Genomic DNA, 21,397 nt, shown 5'->3' with positions numbered 1-21,397 from the left:
CCCCCCGAACCATAACCTTCCGCAACGCCGTGCTTGCACTGGTACACTCTGCAAATAAAATCCTAAAGCGGACGATAATAATTATTTCCCCTAGTACCTCGCCCCGGGTGCAGTTGCCGTGCGTCCCGCAGGCCTCGTGACCGTCGCCCGTTTCGGCCCGAATGTGGCCCCACTCTGCGAGCAGAGGGGCTGGGAGGCGGGAGGCCCGCCCGCGCCGAAAACCCGGCCGCCGAGGCCCGAAGGCGCGGTTTATGAGGCTGGAGGTCGTTACGCGCCCCAAATGACCCTTCGGCAGAGATGCCCGCTTCGCTTTCTCTTTCGCCCCCTTCCTTTTCTCTTTCTCTCTCTTTCTCTCTCTTTACGTCTACCTCCTCTCTTCAGTAAGGGAGAGAGTTGCCTGCTAGTGCGCATTTTGCACTGAATTTCTATTTTAAAGAACAAAACACGGAAAAAAAGAGAACATTTTTCTCCGCGTTGGGTCCAGCCGGACTGGACCTGGACGCTCTTGGGCTCCATGCGCAATGCGTTGAAACATGAGCCAGGCCAGGGGTCACGTGTCCGCAACCCCTCTCCCTCCCCCTTCTCTCTCTCTCTCTCTCTCTCTCCCTCCCCCTCTCTGCCTGCCCTCTCTTCACCCTCCACCACTCTGCGCTGTGTGGCCCTCCGGTCTTCTCACGTCAACCGAACGTCCTCGCTGGAGCCTCCTGAGGCCCTCCCGTCCTCTCTCCTCTACCTCTCCTCCTCCTCCTCCTCCTCCTCCTCCTCCTCTCTCTGACTCTCTGCCTCTCTTTTTCGTGCGACTCCCCGCTGGTGGTGAAGTCGCTTTTTATCAGTTTTGTACCGAGTGGACGCATTCATCTTCCACCGCTGGTCCTTCCCCCCCGCTCCCTGCGCACCCTCTGCGCTGCCTCCCGCAGTTTACATCTCAGTAGCCGTGTTCCCGCCTGCGTCGCCTTGCTCCCCCCTCCCTCCCCCCTCCCCACACTCTCTGTCGGTGCGTACGGCCGACACCTTAATCAGGTCGACGACGCACGAGCCCGCGCGGGCCGGCGGTGCACGTTCGTTTCAATTCCCCATGTATGTATATATCATCTCACACGACAAATTATTCCATTTGGATCAATAATAATAATGTAATTCCCCGTCTTGCGCGCGCCGCCGCCGCGTTACCGCGCCCATGACTGATGCGGGGCTGATGCAGGGGGCTAAATGATAATTGCGCCGCCGTCCGCGCCACCGCCTTCCAGATACACATGCACATTAGCATTAGCCGACCCCTCCTCTCTCTCTGGAATAGAAATCGCAGAGGGGCCGCGTCGCTGCCCAGAGGTACCTAGAGGCACCCAGAGGTACCTGGAGGTACCTGGAGGTACCTGGAGGTACCTATAGAGGTACCCATAGAGGTACCCAAAGGCACCCGTTGCACGTCCGATGCGCTGCCGCGCCGGAATAATTGTATCATGCACCACGCGGGAGCGTGAGGCGGGAGCCGTGAGGTGGTGGAGAGCAGGGCGCGACTCTCCGATGCGCTGTAGGGAACCAAGTGTGATGTTTTCAAGTACTTGGCGTATGCCCTCAAGTATTGAAGGTAAACAGTGTGTGTGTGCGTAACGGGCGCATGCTAATTCTGAGTACATTTTGCTGGTACACACTCGAAAAATCCTACGGGAATCAAGGGTGTGCTATGCCAAAGTTATTTGGTATTTTACTGCATACATGCGCTTGTACACTATTTGCAAACAATTATTTACTGTATACGTTATACGAAATACAGGATTTTTTTGCGGAAGCAAAAGAGCATAGTTCAGGATTGTGCAATGTGTTACTGATGCACGTTGCTTTTTCCAGTGTGGCACTAGTGCTCTCAACGTTGGCTGCTCCTCCTTGCAGGCAGCCTGGCGCCGGTCTCGGTCTCATTAACGGAGGTGGAGGCGGCTAGAGCCTCGGCTAGAGCCTCGGCTAGAGCAGCCCATTAGGGCTTTGCGCACGGAGATTTTGTCATTTTCCTCGCTGGTCCCCCCGCGGTGAGCCCCAGTCCGCGGCCCATGCCATTTGGCCGCTGCCTCCACGGCTGCTCTTTTTGCTTTGAACGCGTTTGAGTCCTTGATTACGCACGTTTTTGATGACGCACATAAATGTATTACACGTTGCCTGGCCCTGCGCTCTCGGCGTGTCGTTTTTTCGTTACTCTGTCAACAGTGTTCATTGTACCAAGTGTATATGGCCGTTTGTGCTGTTGATTGATTTCGTCATTTGTCGTCAATAATTATAACAAATAATTCTGCGAATGATTTCGTACTGACAAAAGTGACGAATACTTTTGTTAATTTAGAATGCAAACATTTCATCTTGGTTTTGCAAAACGGGCTACTTGTAAAATTACAATTAATTCGATCAATTTGCATTTGTAAAACGTTGAGTGCAGTATGACCACCATTTGGTCACGCTCCTATGTTAAATCATAGGCTCAATAATAGATGTGCCTTAATGTGAAAATGGACCAATCCCAGTCCGAAGGGAGAGCCATCTTGGCCAGCCTAGTGTTCTCTAAGTCTACCGCGCATTTAAGTCTCCGGGACTGGCGCGGGGCGGCGAGTGTCGCACTGCACATTGACATTTCATTTGGTTCATGTTCATCTGCAATGTTGAACTGGAAGCACATGTTTTGTAGGTGCAAGGTACTTAACTGGGAATGTGAACACTCGCAAAGTACTTGAGAAATTGAAAGTAGAACACTTTCAAGATTTGAGACGTTTTCTTCCATAACACTTGAATAGAAAACTTTTTAAATAGACAATTTTTCGGTCCAAAGCTTGCGATATCGCTTCACAACGTTTCGGGGGCGGATGGGGCGCACTGGGAACTGTAATGGTTACTTTATGTCCTAACTGAAAAACCTCTAGCGCCCATTAGTTTTTCATTGGTCGCATCGTTTTGAGAGGTGAGGGGTGTTACTCTCTAAATTGCATTGGACAATGTGTGGCGAAATGCGTGAAAGATGAAATTTTGAATCCTGAAATGTGCCAAATTTGTTTTTCCTGCAGGACAAATTTTTATCTTGTCTAATAATTGTAGACACACAGTTGTCACTGCACAAGCTTAAAAATTTCATCTTGCAAGATCTGAACACAGACGCAGCCCACAGGTTTAAAAACACGTAACACGTGTTTCGTTATTTGCGAACGAACCCATTGCCCCAATAGCCGGCTTGTCCCACGAAAAGAGAGGGGATGGTGGTGGGGGCTCAATCGAAATTTATATCCACAGCTCCTTCCTGTTTGACGTGTGCAGAGATCGAGCGCTCTCCAGTAATGGTGCTCCTATAGGTCTCTGCCGAGAGGGGAGGGGCGGGGCGGGTCTGCCGCTTGCCCGCTCGCTCGACACGACGACAGATGCGATACCCGGTGACGTGAGCTGGCTAGCAGCAGCAGCACAGCGGTAGTGCAACGACTTAAGTGAGCTTAAAGCGGTTGTCTCCATTCAATCAGCAGCGCTCGTAATTTACGCGTACAAGCAGATTAACGATGGATGGAGAGATAACGTGACTCCGCGGCTTGTAGTCGGTGACAGTCCCGTGTTTCCCTCGCCGCCGGAGAGGGGGGGGGGGCATGTATAGATGAATAATCAACGATAACAATGTTCTTGCAATAATGAGAGTTGTAGTATCAGTAAGAAAACGATTTGAGTTTTGTATTGTGAGTTTGACGTTGTTTAAAACGGTACGGTTTTATTTTTAACTGTTGCAGGTGAAATAACTTTTTGCTGAGCTCAAGATCACCCCGGCCCGAGCAGGCCAGTCGACAGCTCCGGAAGGTGAGTCGCTGAATTCCCCATCACTCCGAACGCAGCGCGGGCGGGCGGGCTGGGCCGCCTCCCAGGCTGGTGATTCGTCGCGTACCAGAATAGTAATCGCATTATTGAATCGATGCCGCGCCCACCGCCTTGTACAGTATCGCAAAACTGATTAGCGTAATGATCTTTCGCCAAAGTGGAGTGGGGCCGTGATATTTGCAATCTATTGTGTCATTATTAATATTGACAGGCGTCCGTTACTATTTTGTGTGTGTGTGTGTGTGTGTGTGTGTGTGTGTGTGTGTGTGTGTGTTGTAAAGTCGGGAGCTGCTATGATATTTTCTGCGCCACGCCTCGGAGCGTTTGAGCAACAGTAATGAAAGGCAGTCGGAGAATAGGGGGTGAGAGAGAGAGAGAGAGAGAGAGAGAGAGAGAGACGAGCACCGAGTGGCACACAGCGCGAAACCCCTGCATCCTCCCCCTATCTCGCCGTCGGATCTTAATTGGTATAATTAGGTTGGTAGGGGGCTGCGCTGCGGTGCGCTGAGCTGCTAGAGATGGTCCTCTGGCTGGTGGGTGCCACCGGCTTTCTGCTCCTCCACGCGCGGCCCAGATCGGACTGACTCTAACGCCCAAGTATACGATGCATTACAATACAAAGAAGTCTCTTGAATTTGGTATATCTCGTGCCCGCGTGGACTGTTCAGTTCAGCCCAGCCTGCTCTTCTGATGGCTATACCTGTCTCTCTTACGCACGCACGCATACAGTTCTACAACCGCCACTGGGGCTGCGGGGTGTTCCGGTCGTACCTGTTTTTCCGGGGAGCACCATCCAGCCGTGTCGTACATCGCACTCCGCGAGCTTCCCCGCCCCACCCCGCCGCGCCACGCCACGCTACGCTGAGTATCGCGGCAGCGACAACCTCCTCCAGCTAATTACTGGCGAGGCGTGGCGGGGCGGGGCGTGGCGCAGCCCCCTCGGGTGTCCCTAACCTCCCCTGACCTAGCGCGGTGGAAGAGAGAGTGAAGGGAAAAAAACCGTCAACTGCTCAGATTCGAACACCATGAAACATCAGGAAAAATTGCATGCATTTAGCATCTATTAAAGAGGACACGAAGCACCCCGTTTGGGTTTCGTTTCTTCTCGAAACCAGACGAAGAACTTTCTTTTTCGCTTCCTGAAATATTTGTGATTTTTTTTTCTCCCCCCCTGGGGTGCCATAGGCCAGGCAGCTCTGCTTGTGTGGCGGGCGGGGCGAGCAGGGCGCCGCGCAGGGCCGGGGACCGCGATGGCCGCGGGAGGCGAGGCCGGTCCAAGCAGAGCCATTCAATCCGCAGACGGCTATCGAAGCTGACAATCGACCTGTGACGAATGACCGTCTGACACGTCTAAGTACATAAGCGCACAGCCCTCCGATCCCCCTTTCCCCGCCCCACCGTACTGGTCGCGTTGGTGGGAGCCCCGGCTCTCCTGGACTCTAGGGAGCACTGGGCCCTGGAGCCATTTATGGGGCATCGCGTTGTACATAAAGAAATGTGGGTCCCGTCGACAGATCAGACGCATTCACTCGCGAGGCTGTATTGTGCCCCCTCTCGTACTGCTCTTTTGAGCCTTAATTCGGTGCGGCATGTAGTGATTACTGATCTGTGATCGGGCTCTCCGTGCAAAGACGCTTGGAGATGGATCAATGAAGTGACCAACAAAAGCAAGGCCAATTTGTCGTGATAAAGTACCTGTTCTTGAAGCAAACTGGAGACATATCGGACCTTTAAACCGAGGCGCGGGCATGCCTGCTTAACTTTGCAAACGTCTAAAAAGTTATACATAATCTAAAGTTGGAAAAAAACACACAAAATCTAAAGCTTGACAGCCGAGCTAAAAAAGTATGCCCAGCACTCTCGAACTCTTTCTTTATAGTAACTGTTAAACCGGTTGTACATTTCACACTTTGAGTCCCAGAGAGTCCCAGGTCGCGGGGTGGCGTTTTCTAGAAAAGGCACGGCCACTATGAGCCCAGGCAGTGGGGCTCAACATGTTAAAATTGTCAAGTCGTCGTAGTTTGATTATCAGCCAACGAATGCCATGAACGTGCGGGCCTCCACTGTGCTGCGTCAGCCTGCCGGCCGGCCGGGTAGGCAGACCCGCCCGACACACGCGCGGGGCGGGCGGCCCAGCTCGCCCCTGCCGCCGGCCCGGGAGCGAAGCGATTGAGTTACTCAGATGCAGAGACGGCATAGGTACTCGAACGGGACATTATTTTTCGCATTAGAGCGGGTAGGGAAAGGGAGACGTAAGGGGAAGGAAGAGAGTCAGGGGGAAAAGGGGGGGGGGAGTACGTGCGTAGCTGCCGCACGCTAATAAGCTCCGTGTTTATGACTGCGAAGCGGGGAGGTTATAGGTAAGAGGTACACCCACAAAAATGTTGTTTCCCGATTTTGAGCATACAAGGATTGAGGACTTTCTCAAACTAACACTTCCGTTTTCTCGAAAAATGTAAAGAAAGAGACCAACCAAAATCAATGTGGCGCCAAATCTTAAAAGATTTAGACATTAATGTCTTTATACGACCAGAGTGAGCGAGTAAGCCGACCGGGCTACTTCCCGCCTGTGATACACCTAATGAATTTCGTCCCCACGTCGGTGCCGCTCTCGCCGTGCCATGAAACCTGGCCGAGCCGCTGAAGACGCGCGAGCGGCTCGGCCAAGGTGCGCCCAGGGTGCAGTGCACGCCCAGTTTATCAAACGGGCGCACCCGACCCCTCGCGCACGAGCCCGGCAACGGCGGCCCTCCCGGTCGGTATACGCACCGTTTTGACGCTCGTAAAGCCTCGTTAACGCCCGTCCCGGGCACGCCATGGAAAGTGTCGATAAATAAAAGCGCCTCTCTCGGCGGGGCTCTGGTCTGTGTGCTGCGCGTCGCTCGGCGAACGAGGAGGGGTCCGACGCCGCGCTCGTACCGGCGGCGGCGCCGACGCGACGCTTTTTAGCGAAAGTAGCGGAAGCGAGCGACGGGGGGATGGGCGGCAGATCGGCACGCACTTGAGAGAGAGAGAGATAGAGACTCATTTTGCGCCGTTTCGAAGTCGCGGTAGAGTTTTGTGACGGATTGGGTAAAAGTGCCCTGCGCGCCGCTGCCGCTCGCTGCCCCCGCGGTGGAACGGCCTGATTGGTTCGACCTCTGTCCACGGATCATTGGTTGCGGCGTGCGCGCTGCAGAGCAGAGCGGGCTTGGTGTCGGTGAGCGCAGAGCGTGGCGCGGTGAGCGGAGAGAGCGCAGGACTCTGCAAGTCTTGGTGCGAAACAAAGTCGTCACTTGTAGTCACTCTTTCAATATGGCTGATTCGTGTCGATGTTGCCAAAAGATTGGCAGTCCGTTCTGAATATAGCATTCTTTCGGAGACCGACAAACTTTTCGCTTCTTTTTTGCCTCTATTTGCCTTCTTTGAACGCAAAGTTTTGCCATTCTAAGGAAGTCCAAAAGAGCCTAAAAATTGTCAGTCTCTGAAAAACACCTTAAATTTGGCAGGCCGAGAAAGATGACAAAATTTTGACAAGCAGAGGAGCCGTGGCGTTTTGAGTGTGGGCGGCTGTAATGCCTTCAGGGCGCGGTCAGGGCCAGAGAAGATTGGCAAAAGCGGGCCGCATGCGTGCGTGCCGTACAGTCTAACTGCCGCAGTTAGGCGGGCTGCGAGCGCACATCTCAAATCCTTGCAGCTAGAAGTATGACGGCTTCGTGTAAGCCAAGAATAGCTGAGCTTATTTGCTGCAGACTATCAGAGTCCAACACACTAGACTAGACTGGTGAGTCGGCGCGTTGGTCGCTGGTGGGCACCGGTGAGCGCGCTGGTGAGCGGACAAATGACTTTGACTGTTACGGCGACCCGCCAAAGCAGAACGCCTGTTGTTGGCGATGACTCGCTAGGTGACGAAAATTGATTCCAGTCAGCCCTGCCTGCTTCTCGCTTGAGCGCCGCGCCGCCGCCACCTGCCGCCCCGCCGCCGCGCCTCGCTCCGCCCCGCTAGGCGTTTCGTGAGCTTTTCAAACATCCGACAACTTATTGATGACCTGCCCTGCTGCCATCAGGCTCTGTAAGAGGCAACGATAGTTACAATATGGGTTGCAGAGTTTTCCTATGGGACTCAAATTGCTTTATAATGTGCCAATTCCGAAATGTTTTCTTATTTCGCTTAAACGTTTTGAGCTAAAACATCTTTCATATCTATCTTTTGACGGTTTGTATCCATTTCTTTCCTCTCTTGCCCCCTCCCCCTTTCTCCTCTCTCTCTCTCCCTCCCGTTCGTCCGTCTGTCCGTCGTTTGGAATGAAAGAATTTGGTAAGGGGAAAATGTGGCAACGCTGCTCGGATGCGCTCTGCACGACTCCGGGTGCCAAGACGTACCTCCGAGGTACCCAGTGCGGTGGGTGGCGTGGCGCGGCGTGGCGCGGAGCGGAGATGGTCCTGTTAGTGTTCCCACGCTGTCCGCGCCGAGGCGGGGGCGTACTGCTATTAGTCTGCTGTCCGCCACTGTCGCGTCGAAAAGAAAGACCCAAAAAACTAAGTAAAGGTAGCTGGGGGCGGGGGAGAGGGGATCCAGACCGCGGGCGCGATGAGGGGCAGCAGGAAGGAGGGCGCCGAAGCGATGAGGAGGGCTTCGAGCGCCTCCGCCAGAACCAATCGCGGCGACAACCGCACTGCTTTTGTGGAGGGCAGGATGTCCGAAGGAAATGAAACCGAACCGAACGGGCGGACCGAACGGCTTGAACAAAAGACTGCCACGTCTCCCGCCCTCCTCCTCCTGCTGCTGCTGCCCCTCGCTTCCTCTCCCGTCTTCCTTTGCACCGACTAGTCTGCAGGTCCCGGCACAAGACCGCACTGTTGAACGCATCTTTGGATGCACCACCCTCTCTACAGACTCCTAGAGAACAACTGGAAATCCATCTCTCTCTGTCACAACTGTACCTTAAAACAAAATGTGTCCTCTAAGCATCAAACTTAAAAATTAAACCTCTCACTGTTAAAAGCTTACAGTGATTTTCACCGTAAGCTACAGTGAAAGCCTGCAGCATTGTAGCTTACGGTGATTTTACCTGTAAGCTCCGGTGAATTTCACTGCCAGCTACAGTGAATCTCACCGTAAGCTACGGTGAATCTCGCCGTAAGCTACAGTGCTGCAGGCTTTAACTGTAGCTTACGGTGAGAATCACTGTATGCTTTTAACAGTGGCTTTTAATTTTATTTTTGCTTTAACTTATCGTTTATTATCGAGCTATGTTTCAATTTAGCCTACGTCTCAAGGCAAATATATTCAGATATCATTCCTCTAAATTCTGAACCAAGTACACGTTGCACCCCACTCCGAGTCATTGTATGTATCAATCTGCATACTTTCTGATTCCCTTCCTCCCCCCACCTCTCTCTCTCTCTCTCTCTCTCTCTCTCTCTCTCTCTCTCTCTCTCTCTCTCTCGCACGCCGTGGCGCGATCCCTTCAATCATAGCAGCAGCACATCAATATCACGGCGCGATGCCAAATAAAAAGCAAGAAATGATAAACGTTGAGGGGAGGGGGGACTCGCGCCGCCGCCCTTTGCACGTGCCTTTAGCCTCGGCGCGGCTGGATGTGCCCTGTTCTTGCCTTTGGTCTAACGGAGTCCGACCCGACCATAAATCCTACTTGCTTTGCGCGTCTCTGCGGCCAAAGCAAAGATGGAGCTGCAGGCGGCCTAGATGTACAGAGGGCTGAAAAACAAGAGGAATGGTGCGGGCTAGAAAAGGGCAAGCCTTGACTGTGCTAGAGCATCTGTAAGCCTCCTTGGTTTCTAGCGCTACCTGTGTAGCTGTGGAGGGTGGTGGAAGCGATGTGAAGTGTCATGTCGATAGTTCAAGCCTGCGCTCTACAAGTTGCCGAGATGCACACACTGACTTCCTATTTTCATCCTAATTTACTTGCAAGTTTGCAAGTTTCGTAGCGCTCAGTAGACATAGAATGCGCAAGTGATTTTTCAAAGATGAATTATTAAATCATCTTTGAAAAATCACTTGCGCATTATGTGTCGCCTGAGCGACACCCGTACGAAAAAGTTTAGTCCGGCATCAGTCCGTTTTCGGTCCGGAAAGAGTCCGCACCCCTGTGGACTAGTCCGCGTTCGATCCGTCGTGCACCGGACTAGTCCGCTTTTAGTACCCCCGGGCATGCGGACCAGTCCGCTTTGAGGTCGCAGCGGCGAGGCGCGATGCCGGACCAGTCCGCGGACAGTCCGTCCTCAGCGGACTAGGTCGCTTTCAGTCCGCCCCGTGACGGACTAGGTCGTTTTCAGTCCGCCCCATGACGGACTTGTACGCGAATAGTCCGGGACGGTGTCGCCACTCGAGCCGCCTGTGGCGCGCTGGGTAGGCCAACCCGCCAAGCAGATGTGAAGTTGGGGGCAGAACGGTTTTTGCCCAGCTATACCGGTAAAGGCCTTTTGCGTCACACGGTGGAACTTTGTTGTGGGGCCCCTTGAAGGATGAGGGCTAGCTTGCAACAGCAGTTTCATGTTTTCTAATGTTTTATACATATTTTTCTGATTAACTTGATATGAATTGGGGACAGGTAAGCAGGCTGAATTGACTTTCCACACAAGTTCAATACTTTCCCTTATTTATTCCATACCACATTTTTAAAAATTACAACAGTAAATCACTACTAAATGGTCTGGTAATTTATTACACTGTGTGAACATGTAGGGTGGACTGTCACTGACTAATCAGCAGGTTAAAACACACACACTTTTCTTTAAATCTTAAAAGAGAAACTAGTATGCAAAAATAGTCTGCAAACAATAAAATGAGGTAAACTAAGAAGAATGTTGTAAATTGATAAAGATGTTTGTTTACAGTTTAATGGTATTTCAGTAAATAAAAATTTCTCCTCAAATTAAAGATCTTCCTGATTTGTTCTTAATTTTAAGTATTCCTCACATTATTCTACTTCAAGTCTATTTACAGGGTATGCAATATACATTTCATCATTTGCTTCCATAAAAAAGCACAGGTGTTTGATGGACTGCACTCCAACTGCAATAACTTCATTAGTTGGAACACATTTGGCCATGTAGGGAAGTCTGACATGACCCATATCATGAAGGAACCAATGTTGACGATTAAATATTTTAATTATGGCCAAATAGGTAGAAGGGCAGTCTTGACATCCAATGTCACATATATCTCTGCATTCCGACCACTTGGCAAATCTTAAAACCTGACCCAATTTAGGGGAGTTGTCATTTTCAAATAAAACATAACTTGATTCTCTTCTGTTTGATTAGCGCCCATACTCTGCTGAAAAGTACATGACTCCGTGTTTTTTCAATCGATAAAAGACAGCACATGATCCTTGCTGGGCGTTTAAAAAATTTCTGACAGTGAGCGCAGAGGCTCGAACAGTTTCATATTCATACGAGTAGGAGCCCACAGCGTAAGTAGAGTTGTCTATTACATCAGCAATCCTAAAAGGCTTGGAACTATTTTCAACTGAACTCAAGAAATTACTTATCTGTGAATCAGGTTGTAATCTTCTTTTAAAGATTGGTATCTGCATGAACATAGAGGCAGCAGAGCAAATTTGCAATGCAACACATTGTGTCCCGTGAAAGAATTTGTTGATCTTTCCATTGAAGTTTTCAAGGAAAAAACAACTGTATACCCACAGGGGTCCTACGTTAATAACCTCATCAGGCAGGTGAATCAGTTGGTGCACATTTATACCTAAGTATCTAATGTGGTACAGTCTTGGAAAGTCTGACACATATGACTGTAACATAGCAGATGCAGCTTGTACTTGAGAGAGAGATATACTGTCTTGAGATAGTAAAGACAGAGCTGACACAAGGAGACAATGATGCTTCAAGTAAACTTCATCTAGTATGTTCTTCATAATTGGTACAGAGTAATACATTAAAAACATCTTGTACTCCGATGCCTTCCAAAATTTCATTTCTTTAAGAGACCGAGGGGCTCTTTGAGAAAAGCTAGGCGCCTTAAATTTTCGCAACTTTTCATCAGCCAAATCAAAGAGATGATGCACACTCCATTCCATGTTTGAAAATTTAGAAGCAAACCAAAGATGAAGCAGTAATTTGCAAAGGCCCAAAGCAACTCCATGCATGATGTCAATTGCAGTGCAGCGTATCAGATCTGGTACAATCTTAGCTAAGAGAGTAGGTCCTTTAATGCCCAGAATGGATGCATCCTTATTTGTCCTTCGAGCTTCCAGAGCAAGTCGAGCAGTTTGTACGGTTTCTTGATGAGTCCTTTTCTCGATATTTGGAGTGAAAGGATAGACTTGTACTGTAGTTTTTCCTGTTGGAGCCCTAGCTCCCTCACTTAGGCATTTTGGACACCCATAATAGGAGTTGAATTGCTTGAATTGTAGAAATTTACTTTTAGCTGGGAGGTCACAAGTTCCACAAATAACTTTTCCTTTCACAAGAATTGTAGAGTTGTCGGGCAGCTTGAAAGTAAGGCCATTCTTTTCAAAATTGTTCATGGTCTTGTGCAAAGGTCTCAAAAAAATATTTGGGTTTGGTTTGTGCTTTCCAAACCACAGCCCAACAAGTAAAATATTTTCCGGTAAAGTTCTGAGTTTGTAAGGCAGCTCATTCACTACAAGGCATAGAGGCCAGATTGAAAACGATGATGATTTAAAGATACTGACACCATCAGAATACCACATAAAAGATATATTTGATGGGTCACTCAAGAATCCCTTTTCAACTTCTTCTTTGTAAACTCTACCATCATAAATGTCTTCAATATTCTCACTGCAGCGTTTCCTGTCAGGTTTAAACCGAAACTGCAAATTTTCATAAAACTTATCTCGTTTGAATAGATTCTGAAGCTGGTTCAATAAAGGCAATTCCAAAAAGTAAGATGCATTGTCCCTTTTCCTACACTTTTGGCATTCAGATAACTTACTTTGGAGGGGATAAATGCAATCAGCACAAAAATAATGAAATACCATAAGTGTTTGTCCTATTTTAGCAAAATATTTCTTAAATGTGTACAGAGTTTTCTTTACTCTGCTGTTGTCCGGACAGTGCAAGGCAATAAGTTTTAAAATATGAGCTACTACGTTGCCGGGCAGATGACAGTTAGACATTACAGTAAAGATGGCTAATAAGCTTTCATGTAAGGTGATTGATGCCCCGGGATAAATTGGCTCTTGCCCTTCAACATCACCATCATCGTCATCATCATCATCTTCATCGGCTTCAGATTCTTCAAAGGAATCACCATCATCAGAGTCATTATTGCCATCACTTTCTTGGCTCTCATCAGCGCCAGATCCTTCACTGCTTTCACTATCATAATCCACATCTATCACAACAAAATAAAGTATAAAATGAATTTCTGGAAAATACACAATCAGAATGTCAAACATTAGCACAAGCACATACCTAGAGACTCATTTTGAAAGTCGTTGTCGTTTTCATCATCATCATCATTATCAATATCCCTTTCATCTCTGTTGTTGAGATCAACCTCGCTTTCATTTGAAATGTCTGAGGCTTCATATTCATTTGCAGTGTCACCATCACTGTTATTTTCAACATGGTCTTCATCCGTGTCACTATCATCACTTTCAAAATGACCTAGTAGGAAGTAAAACAAACATGCAAGTTATAATGTTCAATAACACGATGTGAAACGAGGGGTGGATAACTCCTGAATTGGGTGTACAAATTTCAAGAATTGAATTTGAATTAACTTGAACTGGCTTGAATTGAATTTGAATTGGACTGAATTGGTTGAATTGGTTTTGAATTAGTTTGAATTATTGCGATTTTATTTTACTGAATTAGCGTGAGTTATCCACCCCTCGATGTGAAATGAAGTGAGTTTTCAAACCTGGCTGTGCTTCGTCTTCTGAGCTGGAGATGTTGTTAAGTTCCAAAATAGCTCCGTTATTGAGCTTACGATATTTGGCCCGTCTACGAGCCAGATGTCTATCTCTGTCCATTATGACTTTTAGTTTGAGAACAAGTGTGGCAAGAAGTCTGACTCTATATAAACCTGGAGCCAAACAAAGCACGATTAACACTCACTGACAGCCTCTTTACTTGGCGTTTTAAAAAAAATCGCGCACAATACTAACCTGAGAATGTGACTTGTTCGCATGTGATTCGAATTATTGTTGATTTTGTTGTATCATCTCTACTCCGAGGACCGCCAAACAAACAGCTGCAAACAACGCGCCCAAATGCCCAATGCAGAAGGTGTAGCCAACACAACCTACACAACCTCGGCGATCAAATTTTGAAAAATTTTGCTTTTCTTTTGTTTATTTATTTATAGTAAATGTTTCAGAACATTTTGGTACCAACTCTTCTCTTACTGCTTATGTCGAACAGTGGGTTGTTCAACTTCTGTACAACGGTTGGCCAAACTTAGCTTGCAGACCTTGACCTTGCCCAGCAGAAGATAAAAGGCTCAAACAGCTGATCAGCTGAACAGCACGCAGCACGAAGCCGTAGTGTGTAGTGGCCAGACTACTTCGTTAGGACGACCGACCTGAAAGTGTCGCGAGAGCGCAAAGTGTTCAAAGTTTTCTCGGTTTTCGATTCGAGGAGGTTAGGAGGGGATTAGGCTTGGTGGGTAGGACTGATCGTTGATATCTCGGAACAGGCTGTTTGGCTGTCAAACGCAACGAGTTTGTGGGTTTAGGGACACGCCTTGAGTAGTGTTGGTGTCGCCTTTCAGCTTCTTTTCCTGTTATATTTGATAATGGGTAAAACGAAGGCTGTATTACTATGGTCGGACACGGAGCAAGTCAGCATCGAGGATCTGAGCGTCATTAACGACGAGGACAGATATCACGGCGCTTGTTCCACCGTAAAAAGTGGCAACAAGATCCAGCGGGTTGTTGTGAAGTTCATTTCTAGTAAGTATTATCAGCACTGTTTGTGTTATAGGCTAGTGTGTTGCTCACCCCCCTCTTTGTGTAATTAACTTGCTCTCTCCACGTGATCTTAACCTTAAATTGTGACACATTCTTTTAACGTAAGACCGTCTTAACCTAACCTCGAAGGTGTAACCTCAACAGCGTGTTGCCTGTCTGATTGCCATATCTCAAGTTAATGCTTTTGCGTCTCAAATGTCAAATGTTTTCTATTGTACGACCATATATATTGAACACACTGAAAAACGCAAGTGGCACTGAGCGTAGCCAACGCACAGGTCGGACTTGTTGATCATGACAGTTCCTGGCAGCAGAGCAGATCTAAATTTCCTTTGCATTTCTTTAATCATTGTTTATTGTTCTGGTTGGTTTCAGGTGATGAACTGAAACTGCAAGAGGAAGAGTCGAAAGTTTTAGATGAGATTGAGATTATTGTCAGGGACCGTGTTGCTCAGAATGTTCCTGGCCAAAGGAAGTCTCGATCGAGGAAAGCCGTTGTTTTGGATGGGACTGCTACAAATAATCAGGTGGCCTTCGCCTTAGGTGAAAGAAAGAAACCTTCGGGTCAACAGCTTAGTAAAAAGAAGAAGATTGAAGGAGAGAAGAAATTAGCTTCCCAGGCTCATCGTGATGCACAGGTATGTTTGTTGTATTGTGAAAAACATATTGCTTACTGTAGAAAGGTGCATAATTCTAAACAACATTTAATCCTTTATAACTTCACAGGATACCTTGGATAGAGCAGCTGCAGAACCCATCAGTAGGAGAGAATTGTTTGCTTCAGATGATGAAGCCGAATCTAATGATGAGACTGATGAATCTGCAGCGCTCTTCTACAGTGATGAAGAGAACATGGACAGCACAGAGGGGCCTATCAATGGCTGCTGCCAGCACTGTGTAGCCCTCAGGAAAGCTTGTAAGTATAATTGCATTTTAAATATCTAATTCTATTGCCAAATTTTCTAAGTCCCTTTGTCTTTCTATTTAGATACGCAGTCTGGAGCTCTGTTTGTCAGGACATTAGCTAATTTTGCTAGTATATCAGCTGGAGTGGGCACTAAATTTGCTGAGCTGCGACCTATTCCCTCAGACCGAGCTTGTGTGAGTAAATTTCTGAATAAATTAGTATCTATGTTATTAAGTGAACTAAACTGAATATTTTTGTTGCAGTGTGAGGTCACCAAGGGGTCTAAAGTATTCATCACTAATGCAGATAAGAATGCTATTAAGTCAGAGTATCGAGGAGACCCTGCAAAGATGACACGGGCCACATTAGTTTCCTTATATGGTCGGGATCTTCTCGAGAGGCAAGCAGTAACAGCCAGGGGTTCGAAGCAAGGGACATTAGGAATTCCAAAGAGAATTCGAGATGCTGTGCGAGGTATGTCTAGTTTCTTTGTTTACACCAAATTTTAATAAGTGTTGGCTTGGGACTGATTTGTTTCTTTGATCATTTCAGCATTTGTGAATCGCAACAAAGGTGAAGCTTATCCAGTCCTGAATGAAGCCAATTTCAACAGGATTATCAATAAGCAGAGGTCAGCGATACACAGGGTGAGGGGTTCAAAGCGCACTCCTGCGAAGGAGCAGCTTCTGAACTCAAGCCCACTCAGGCTTCAGCTTGAATCTGCTCAGCTACCAGCCTCCCCTCTGGCTTCCTCCAATTTGGTCAACATCAACCAGCCCCAGGTCAGCAACTCGCCTCTGGCTCCCTCCAGTTTGGTGAACACCAACAGCAACTCATATTCCCCGCATCAGAGCACTCCATCTGGATCTGATTGGCATCATGGTGCCCAACATTATCCAGGTTATAACCAGAATTATCCTGGTTACTACCCCCCTCACCAAGGTATGATATTTTCAATTAAGTTCAAGAAGCTTTAATGCACATAGCAGGCATCTAATTTATAATTTCTGTTGTTTAGGTCTATCTCCTCAACCTGCTGAACCTAGTTGGTTCAACCAGAACTCTGATATTCCTTGCCTTACTGCTCTCTAATTAACTGTACCTAAAAAATCCCCTTTAATTAATCTGTACATAATTACATAGTTTCATCATTTTGTATCTGATGTTTTATCTGACTGATGTTTTATCTGACTGATGTTTTATCTGACTTTTGAATTGAATAAACACGTGAATTCTCATCTCATTTGCTTGTTGTACCAATAATGTCCTCTAGTCCTTTTTTGAAACAAATGCCCCCTTTTTTTGAGGGGGGCAGGGGGTATTATTTTGTTTTGGAAAGAAAAGGGGGGGGGGGCGCAGTTCGACTGTGCCGGACTGGTCCGCTTTCGGTCTGCTCTCGGCGTGCGGACCAGTCCGCGATCAGTCCGGTGCGGATCAAATGCGGACTAGTTCCAGCCGGACTAGTCCGGCAAATAGGTCGTTTTTTGGTCGTTCTGGCCTTTTTCGCGGACTAGTCCGCGCGCTTTGGCGGACTGATGCCGGACTGTCCAGCCGGACTCTTTCCGGACCGAAAACGGACTGATGCCGGACTAAACTTTTTCGTACGGGCATGGAACTGGTCTTAAAATCTTAATAAAAATAGCACCAACAAAACTAGAGCGTTTTTTTAACATTTGCACCTCTAAATATGATTTTGTTTAACAGCTTCAAAATTTTCACCCACACCTCACCTTAAACTGTTCGTTTGCATTGCAATGCAAATTATTTAACAGTCGTGTCGAAGAAAATACTTGTATACTTAACGTTGGAAATCTGTTCTCCCCAGCCCTTGTTGCAGTGTAGTTGTCTCACTCATTTTTGTTGTCTTGTAACTCTTTAAAGTGACGGCTAGGTGCACTTTTTGTTCTTTTTTTTCGTGATGTTCCCCTTGTGTGCTCCAAGTGCTAAACAGTAAAATAATAATAATTCCATTTCTCTGGAAGGCGCATAAAGCAGCACTAACCACAGGATTCTTTTGCAGCCCATTTTTCTGAAGATGAACCTTTTGGCGAAAAATAGCAAAGCCATATTTCATCAAGACGTTGTCTAAGTTAATTATAAAATGCATGAGAAACACTAGAAGAAAATTATTCCACAGAATTTTAGGGCTCAAAGGTATACTGGTGGAAATCCAAGTGTACGCCAACCTGCTGCTGGTGATCTGACTTATTTACTCTGTTGTAACCGTACGACAGCTTATTGAAACATTTATCTGTTAATTCAATCGACACATTGAATTGCTTGTTTTTCTATGGCCATTTTTTACGAATTGCTAATGCACTCTGAAAACTCAACAGTGTACACTGTATGCTGATATATCAGCAATCATCAATGATCGTCTATTGTCACACTGTTGAAAGTTGTACTTTGTAACGTACCAAAAATTCGGAAGCATCATACCAATGCTCTGTTATGACGAAGCCTACCTTGTGTTACAATGCCTCCTATTATTTATTTTTTTGTAATACATAGCAATGCTTTGTAGACTTTTCCAAAAGCAACTGCAGACGAGTGGTGCGAGCCGGGGGCCTAGAGGAGAGCTGGCGCAGGCTGGCGGCCGGCGCGCTCGACCACAGGATTGCGGTGCTAGCAGCGCCAGTCCAACCTCCCGCCGGCCCGGGTGGTGCCTGGAGGTGCCCGGAGGTGCCCGGAGGTGCCCGGAGGTGCCCAGGCGGTGTCCGACGGGGCATCTCCCGTGCAGCATAACACGTTTCACCCGCTTCCGCTGCGCTCCCGCGCCCGGTATAACAGTCCAATGTGAAGGCGAATTTGGTTATTCTTGAGGGTTTATTCAATTCGGATGTGGTCTCTAGTTAGACCAGAGAGAGAAAGGGGGGAGGGGAAGGGGAGAACCCTGTGCAGGCGTGGGGCATTCCGTATGCGGTGTCCCGATAACGACTAAATCAAAACGTCTCTCTCTAGGTACCTGTGCGCTCGCTCGCTCGCTCGCTCTCCGGTCCCCCTCGACTTGTTTTGGAATACATAAGGAGGGGCGTCACAGCACGTGCACATGAGGGCGGGGGAAGATGTTTGTTAATTATTTTTGTGAGGGTAGCAGCTAGCAGGTACCTGCGCTCATTGCTTCTAGTCTACGTCCTGTGACTTCTAGAGAAGCGCAGCAGTATGCCATTTTAAAAGTGCACACACCCTCGTGTTTTTAGTCTTGTTCTCTCTCTTTTTGTTCTCCGTTGTGCGGCGTGTTCTGCTTGCATTTTCCCCACACTCTGTGTTATTTTTCATCGCGACCCTTTTCTTAATACAGTTTATTCTCCCAGCCCCGGCCCCCGCAGCCTTGTTTTAATGCGTGTGCGAGGCAGGCAGGCGTAAGGCCCTGTCATCAGTGGCGTGGCGCGGCGTGCGCCTCGTGCCGGAGGGGTCACCTGCGCAGCCTGCGCACCGACCATGTCGGGGCCTCATTTTCTGGAAGTCGACTGACTGCTGCCGAGATTTCAAAGCGTGATGCGCACTGCTATGAGCCGTGAGCCGTGCGTGCCCCGCCCGCTCCCACCCCACCCCGCCCCACCCCCTGCCTCTGCCGTGTTTGCCGTGCGCGAGCCAGCCACGCGTGCCCGGGCCCCACTACACCCCTGCGGACTACTTCACCAGGGGTAAGATTATGGGTGCCGTCATGGTACTACCCCCGTCCAAGAAGTGGGGAGTGGGGGTTAAGATTTATCACGAAGCTATGATATTTTTTGAGACATCAGGCGCCAGGAGGGAGAGAACAACATTTGTCATGATCCAACCAACTCAAAAGTACTCCCCCCCCCCTTTTCCCCATAGTTGAAAATCATTTTCTTGACGATTGATATCATTTCTTCATTATGAAAATTAACTCAGAATTTGCCTCATGCCAACAAATTTCCCTCTCAATCTTGTACAGTACTGACAGTTTTCGTCCGCAAAATCCCAACAACCGTAGCCGGCACCCGACACTTATCATCAACAGGCCCACGCGAGCGCGGTCATTCTAACTTTAATATTTAGCAAGAGAGAAAAAAAACCTCTCTGCCGCGCTCGGCTCCGCTCTGGTTCGCTATCTCTGGCATCTCTCCGCAGAACCACACGCCTCGCTGCGGCCCGCTTATTGTATGCTAAGGCACTTTACTGGAGAACCTCCAGGGGCTCCAGGGGGCTCCAGGGCGCGCTCGCAGAGCACGAGCCGGGGGTGCGTGTCGCACGCCCCCCGGGGGCCGGTGGGGATTGTGCTCACTTCCGCTCTGAAAACTGAACTGCTGACATCTCAAAGGGTTGGCTGGAAAGCACTGGACTAGTAGTGTGTATAATACTAGTGTTTGCGCTTATGGATCCCTTTGAAATCCTATTTCTCATTGCGGACATCAAGCAGTGCTTCACTCGTGGACATGATCGCAGTTGCAATGGACGGGATTCACTTAAATTTTGGCATCACTAGATGCCCCATAGAAATGCATACACCGTTTGGGACCAGTATATATGGCTGCTTGGTATCGTTCCTTGGTGGAAAAAATTGAACGAATCGGGCTATTGATCCACATTTTTGAGCCAACAGAGGTCTCGCGGCTCGCCAAGAAAAAATCTTTTTAGTAACTTGAATTTGTGCTAAAACAAACGCAGTGATAAACACATGCAACCTCGCATGCAACAGTGTTCACCGGTAGTTGACCAATTGAGACATACGTCAGTAAAAATAAAGGGGGACGAGCGGTGTCGGGGTCGGGCCGCTACGACTTGTACGATGCACTTGACACACGGGCACGTGGCAGGGGCAGGGCTGCTCCTTTCTTCTTTCTTCGTCTCTCTCTCTCTCTCTCTCTCTCTCTCTCTCTCCTCTCGCTCCGTCGGAGCGGGAAAGGGCGGGCAGTGCAGCGCCTTTTAGAAGCATGTGCGAGTACTTCCGCTGCGGTGTACTATAATAACCATAATGTCAGCGGCCTGCGGGACTCCTGCAGTGAGCGAGGCGAGGAACAAGCGCGGAGGAGCAGCGGGATTTTGATCTGACGCGCGAGATTTTAACACTCCGAGGCTTACGGCCGGGCTGTGGTGGTGGTGGTGGCCGCGCGACAGCTTCGGAAACATTTTCCACATCCCTAACCGCTTTACAAAAGCATTGAGATAGAGAGAGTGGCGTCCTAAGGCACGAACGTCCGCTTTGAGCATTCTACCGCGCCTTTAGGTGTTACTGTCGTAACAAACCTGAAGGCTCGTATACGTGGTCTCTGCCGAGGTTTCATCGGTGTGGTGTCGTTCGCCGCAGTTTGCGGGCGGCATACCCCCTGCTGCGATGGCAATCGTTTCACTGAAAAAACAGAAGGTGTTACTTGGTAATTTTTTAGGGGTGTTGACAGTGAAATCTCTTTGCAAACAAAGGCATCGAGAATTTGTTTTGAATACATTCAGGGTCAGGGCTGTAAAGGTAATAAATCATGTTCATTTTCCAATGTTGCACTCTTGGCTCTCCTTCCGCTGGGTCGCGCTAGGGGGGCCGCGTCAACCAAAGGTACTGATGGGCCGGAGGAGGTACCTTTGAGTGCTGTGAAGAACCGCGCCTCTGCTGCTGCTGCTGCGGCTGCAAAACTTTTGAAAAGGGGGAAGGAGAAGTCGGCGTCGGCTCTGGTCAGTGGCGGCAGCCGTTCATTAGTGTGTGTCAGAGCAACGCGGCGCTGTGTGTGTGTGTGTGTGCGTGTGTGAGCGGCACCGCCACCGCGACGCCTGCCGAGCAGCACTCGCATGGCCGGCC

The 21,397-nt window shown here is 48.6% G+C and overlaps 3 protein-coding genes across 6 annotated transcripts in view; 2 read left to right on the top strand and 1 right to left on the bottom strand.

Annotated features, from left to right (window-relative positions):
- The window catches only part of LOC113216584 (transmembrane protein 43 homolog), an 87,549-nt gene that overhangs the window by 17,908 nt on the left and 48,244 nt on the right, over positions 1 to 21,397 (top strand). For all 3 annotated transcript variants that reach the window (XM_052270275.1, XM_052270274.1, XM_052270273.1), the window contains exon 2: positions 3,747 to 3,813. The gene's annotated coding sequence lies outside the window, so the exon portion shown is untranslated. The remainder of the gene's footprint in view (positions 1 to 3,746; positions 3,814 to 21,397) is intronic.
- On the bottom strand, positions 10,417 to 14,091 carry LOC113204692 (uncharacterized). Of its 2 annotated transcripts, XM_052270267.1 has the most exons (4): positions 13,929 to 14,091; positions 13,682 to 13,846; positions 13,231 to 13,425; positions 10,417 to 13,150 (listed from the first exon to the last, which is right to left on the bottom strand). In XM_052270267.1, the coding sequence occupies exons 2-4, from the start codon at positions 13,791 to 13,793 to the stop codon at positions 11,097 to 11,099; spliced, it is 2,361 nt and encodes a 786-aa protein (XP_052126227.1). In that variant the 5' UTR covers positions 13,794 to 13,846; positions 13,929 to 14,091; the 3' UTR covers positions 10,417 to 11,096. The 2 variants fall into 2 exon arrangements, with proteins under 2 accessions (XP_052126227.1, XP_026275745.2); XM_026419960.2 differs by lacking the exon at positions 13,929 to 14,091 and having other exon boundaries at positions 13,682 to 13,892.
- Positions 14,101 to 16,882, top strand: LOC113204685 (uncharacterized). The gene is made up of 7 exons (XM_052270269.1): positions 14,101 to 14,714; positions 15,108 to 15,370; positions 15,459 to 15,648; positions 15,721 to 15,833; positions 15,903 to 16,113; positions 16,192 to 16,581; positions 16,658 to 16,882. Exons 1-7 carry the CDS (start codon positions 14,558 to 14,560, stop codon positions 16,729 to 16,731), a joined length of 1,398 nt encoding a protein of 465 aa, XP_052126229.1. The 5' UTR covers positions 14,101 to 14,557; the 3' UTR covers positions 16,732 to 16,882.

The sequence above is a fragment of the Frankliniella occidentalis genome, unplaced genomic scaffold (assembly GCF_000697945.3).
Source record: "Frankliniella occidentalis isolate FOCC.00 unplaced genomic scaffold, Focc_3.1 Scaffold115, whole genome shotgun sequence".
NCBI lineage: Eukaryota > Metazoa > Arthropoda > Insecta > Thysanoptera > Thripidae > Frankliniella > Frankliniella occidentalis.
Note: the sequence above shows the minus strand (reverse complement) of the source record. Positions and strands in the feature narration are given on the sequence as shown.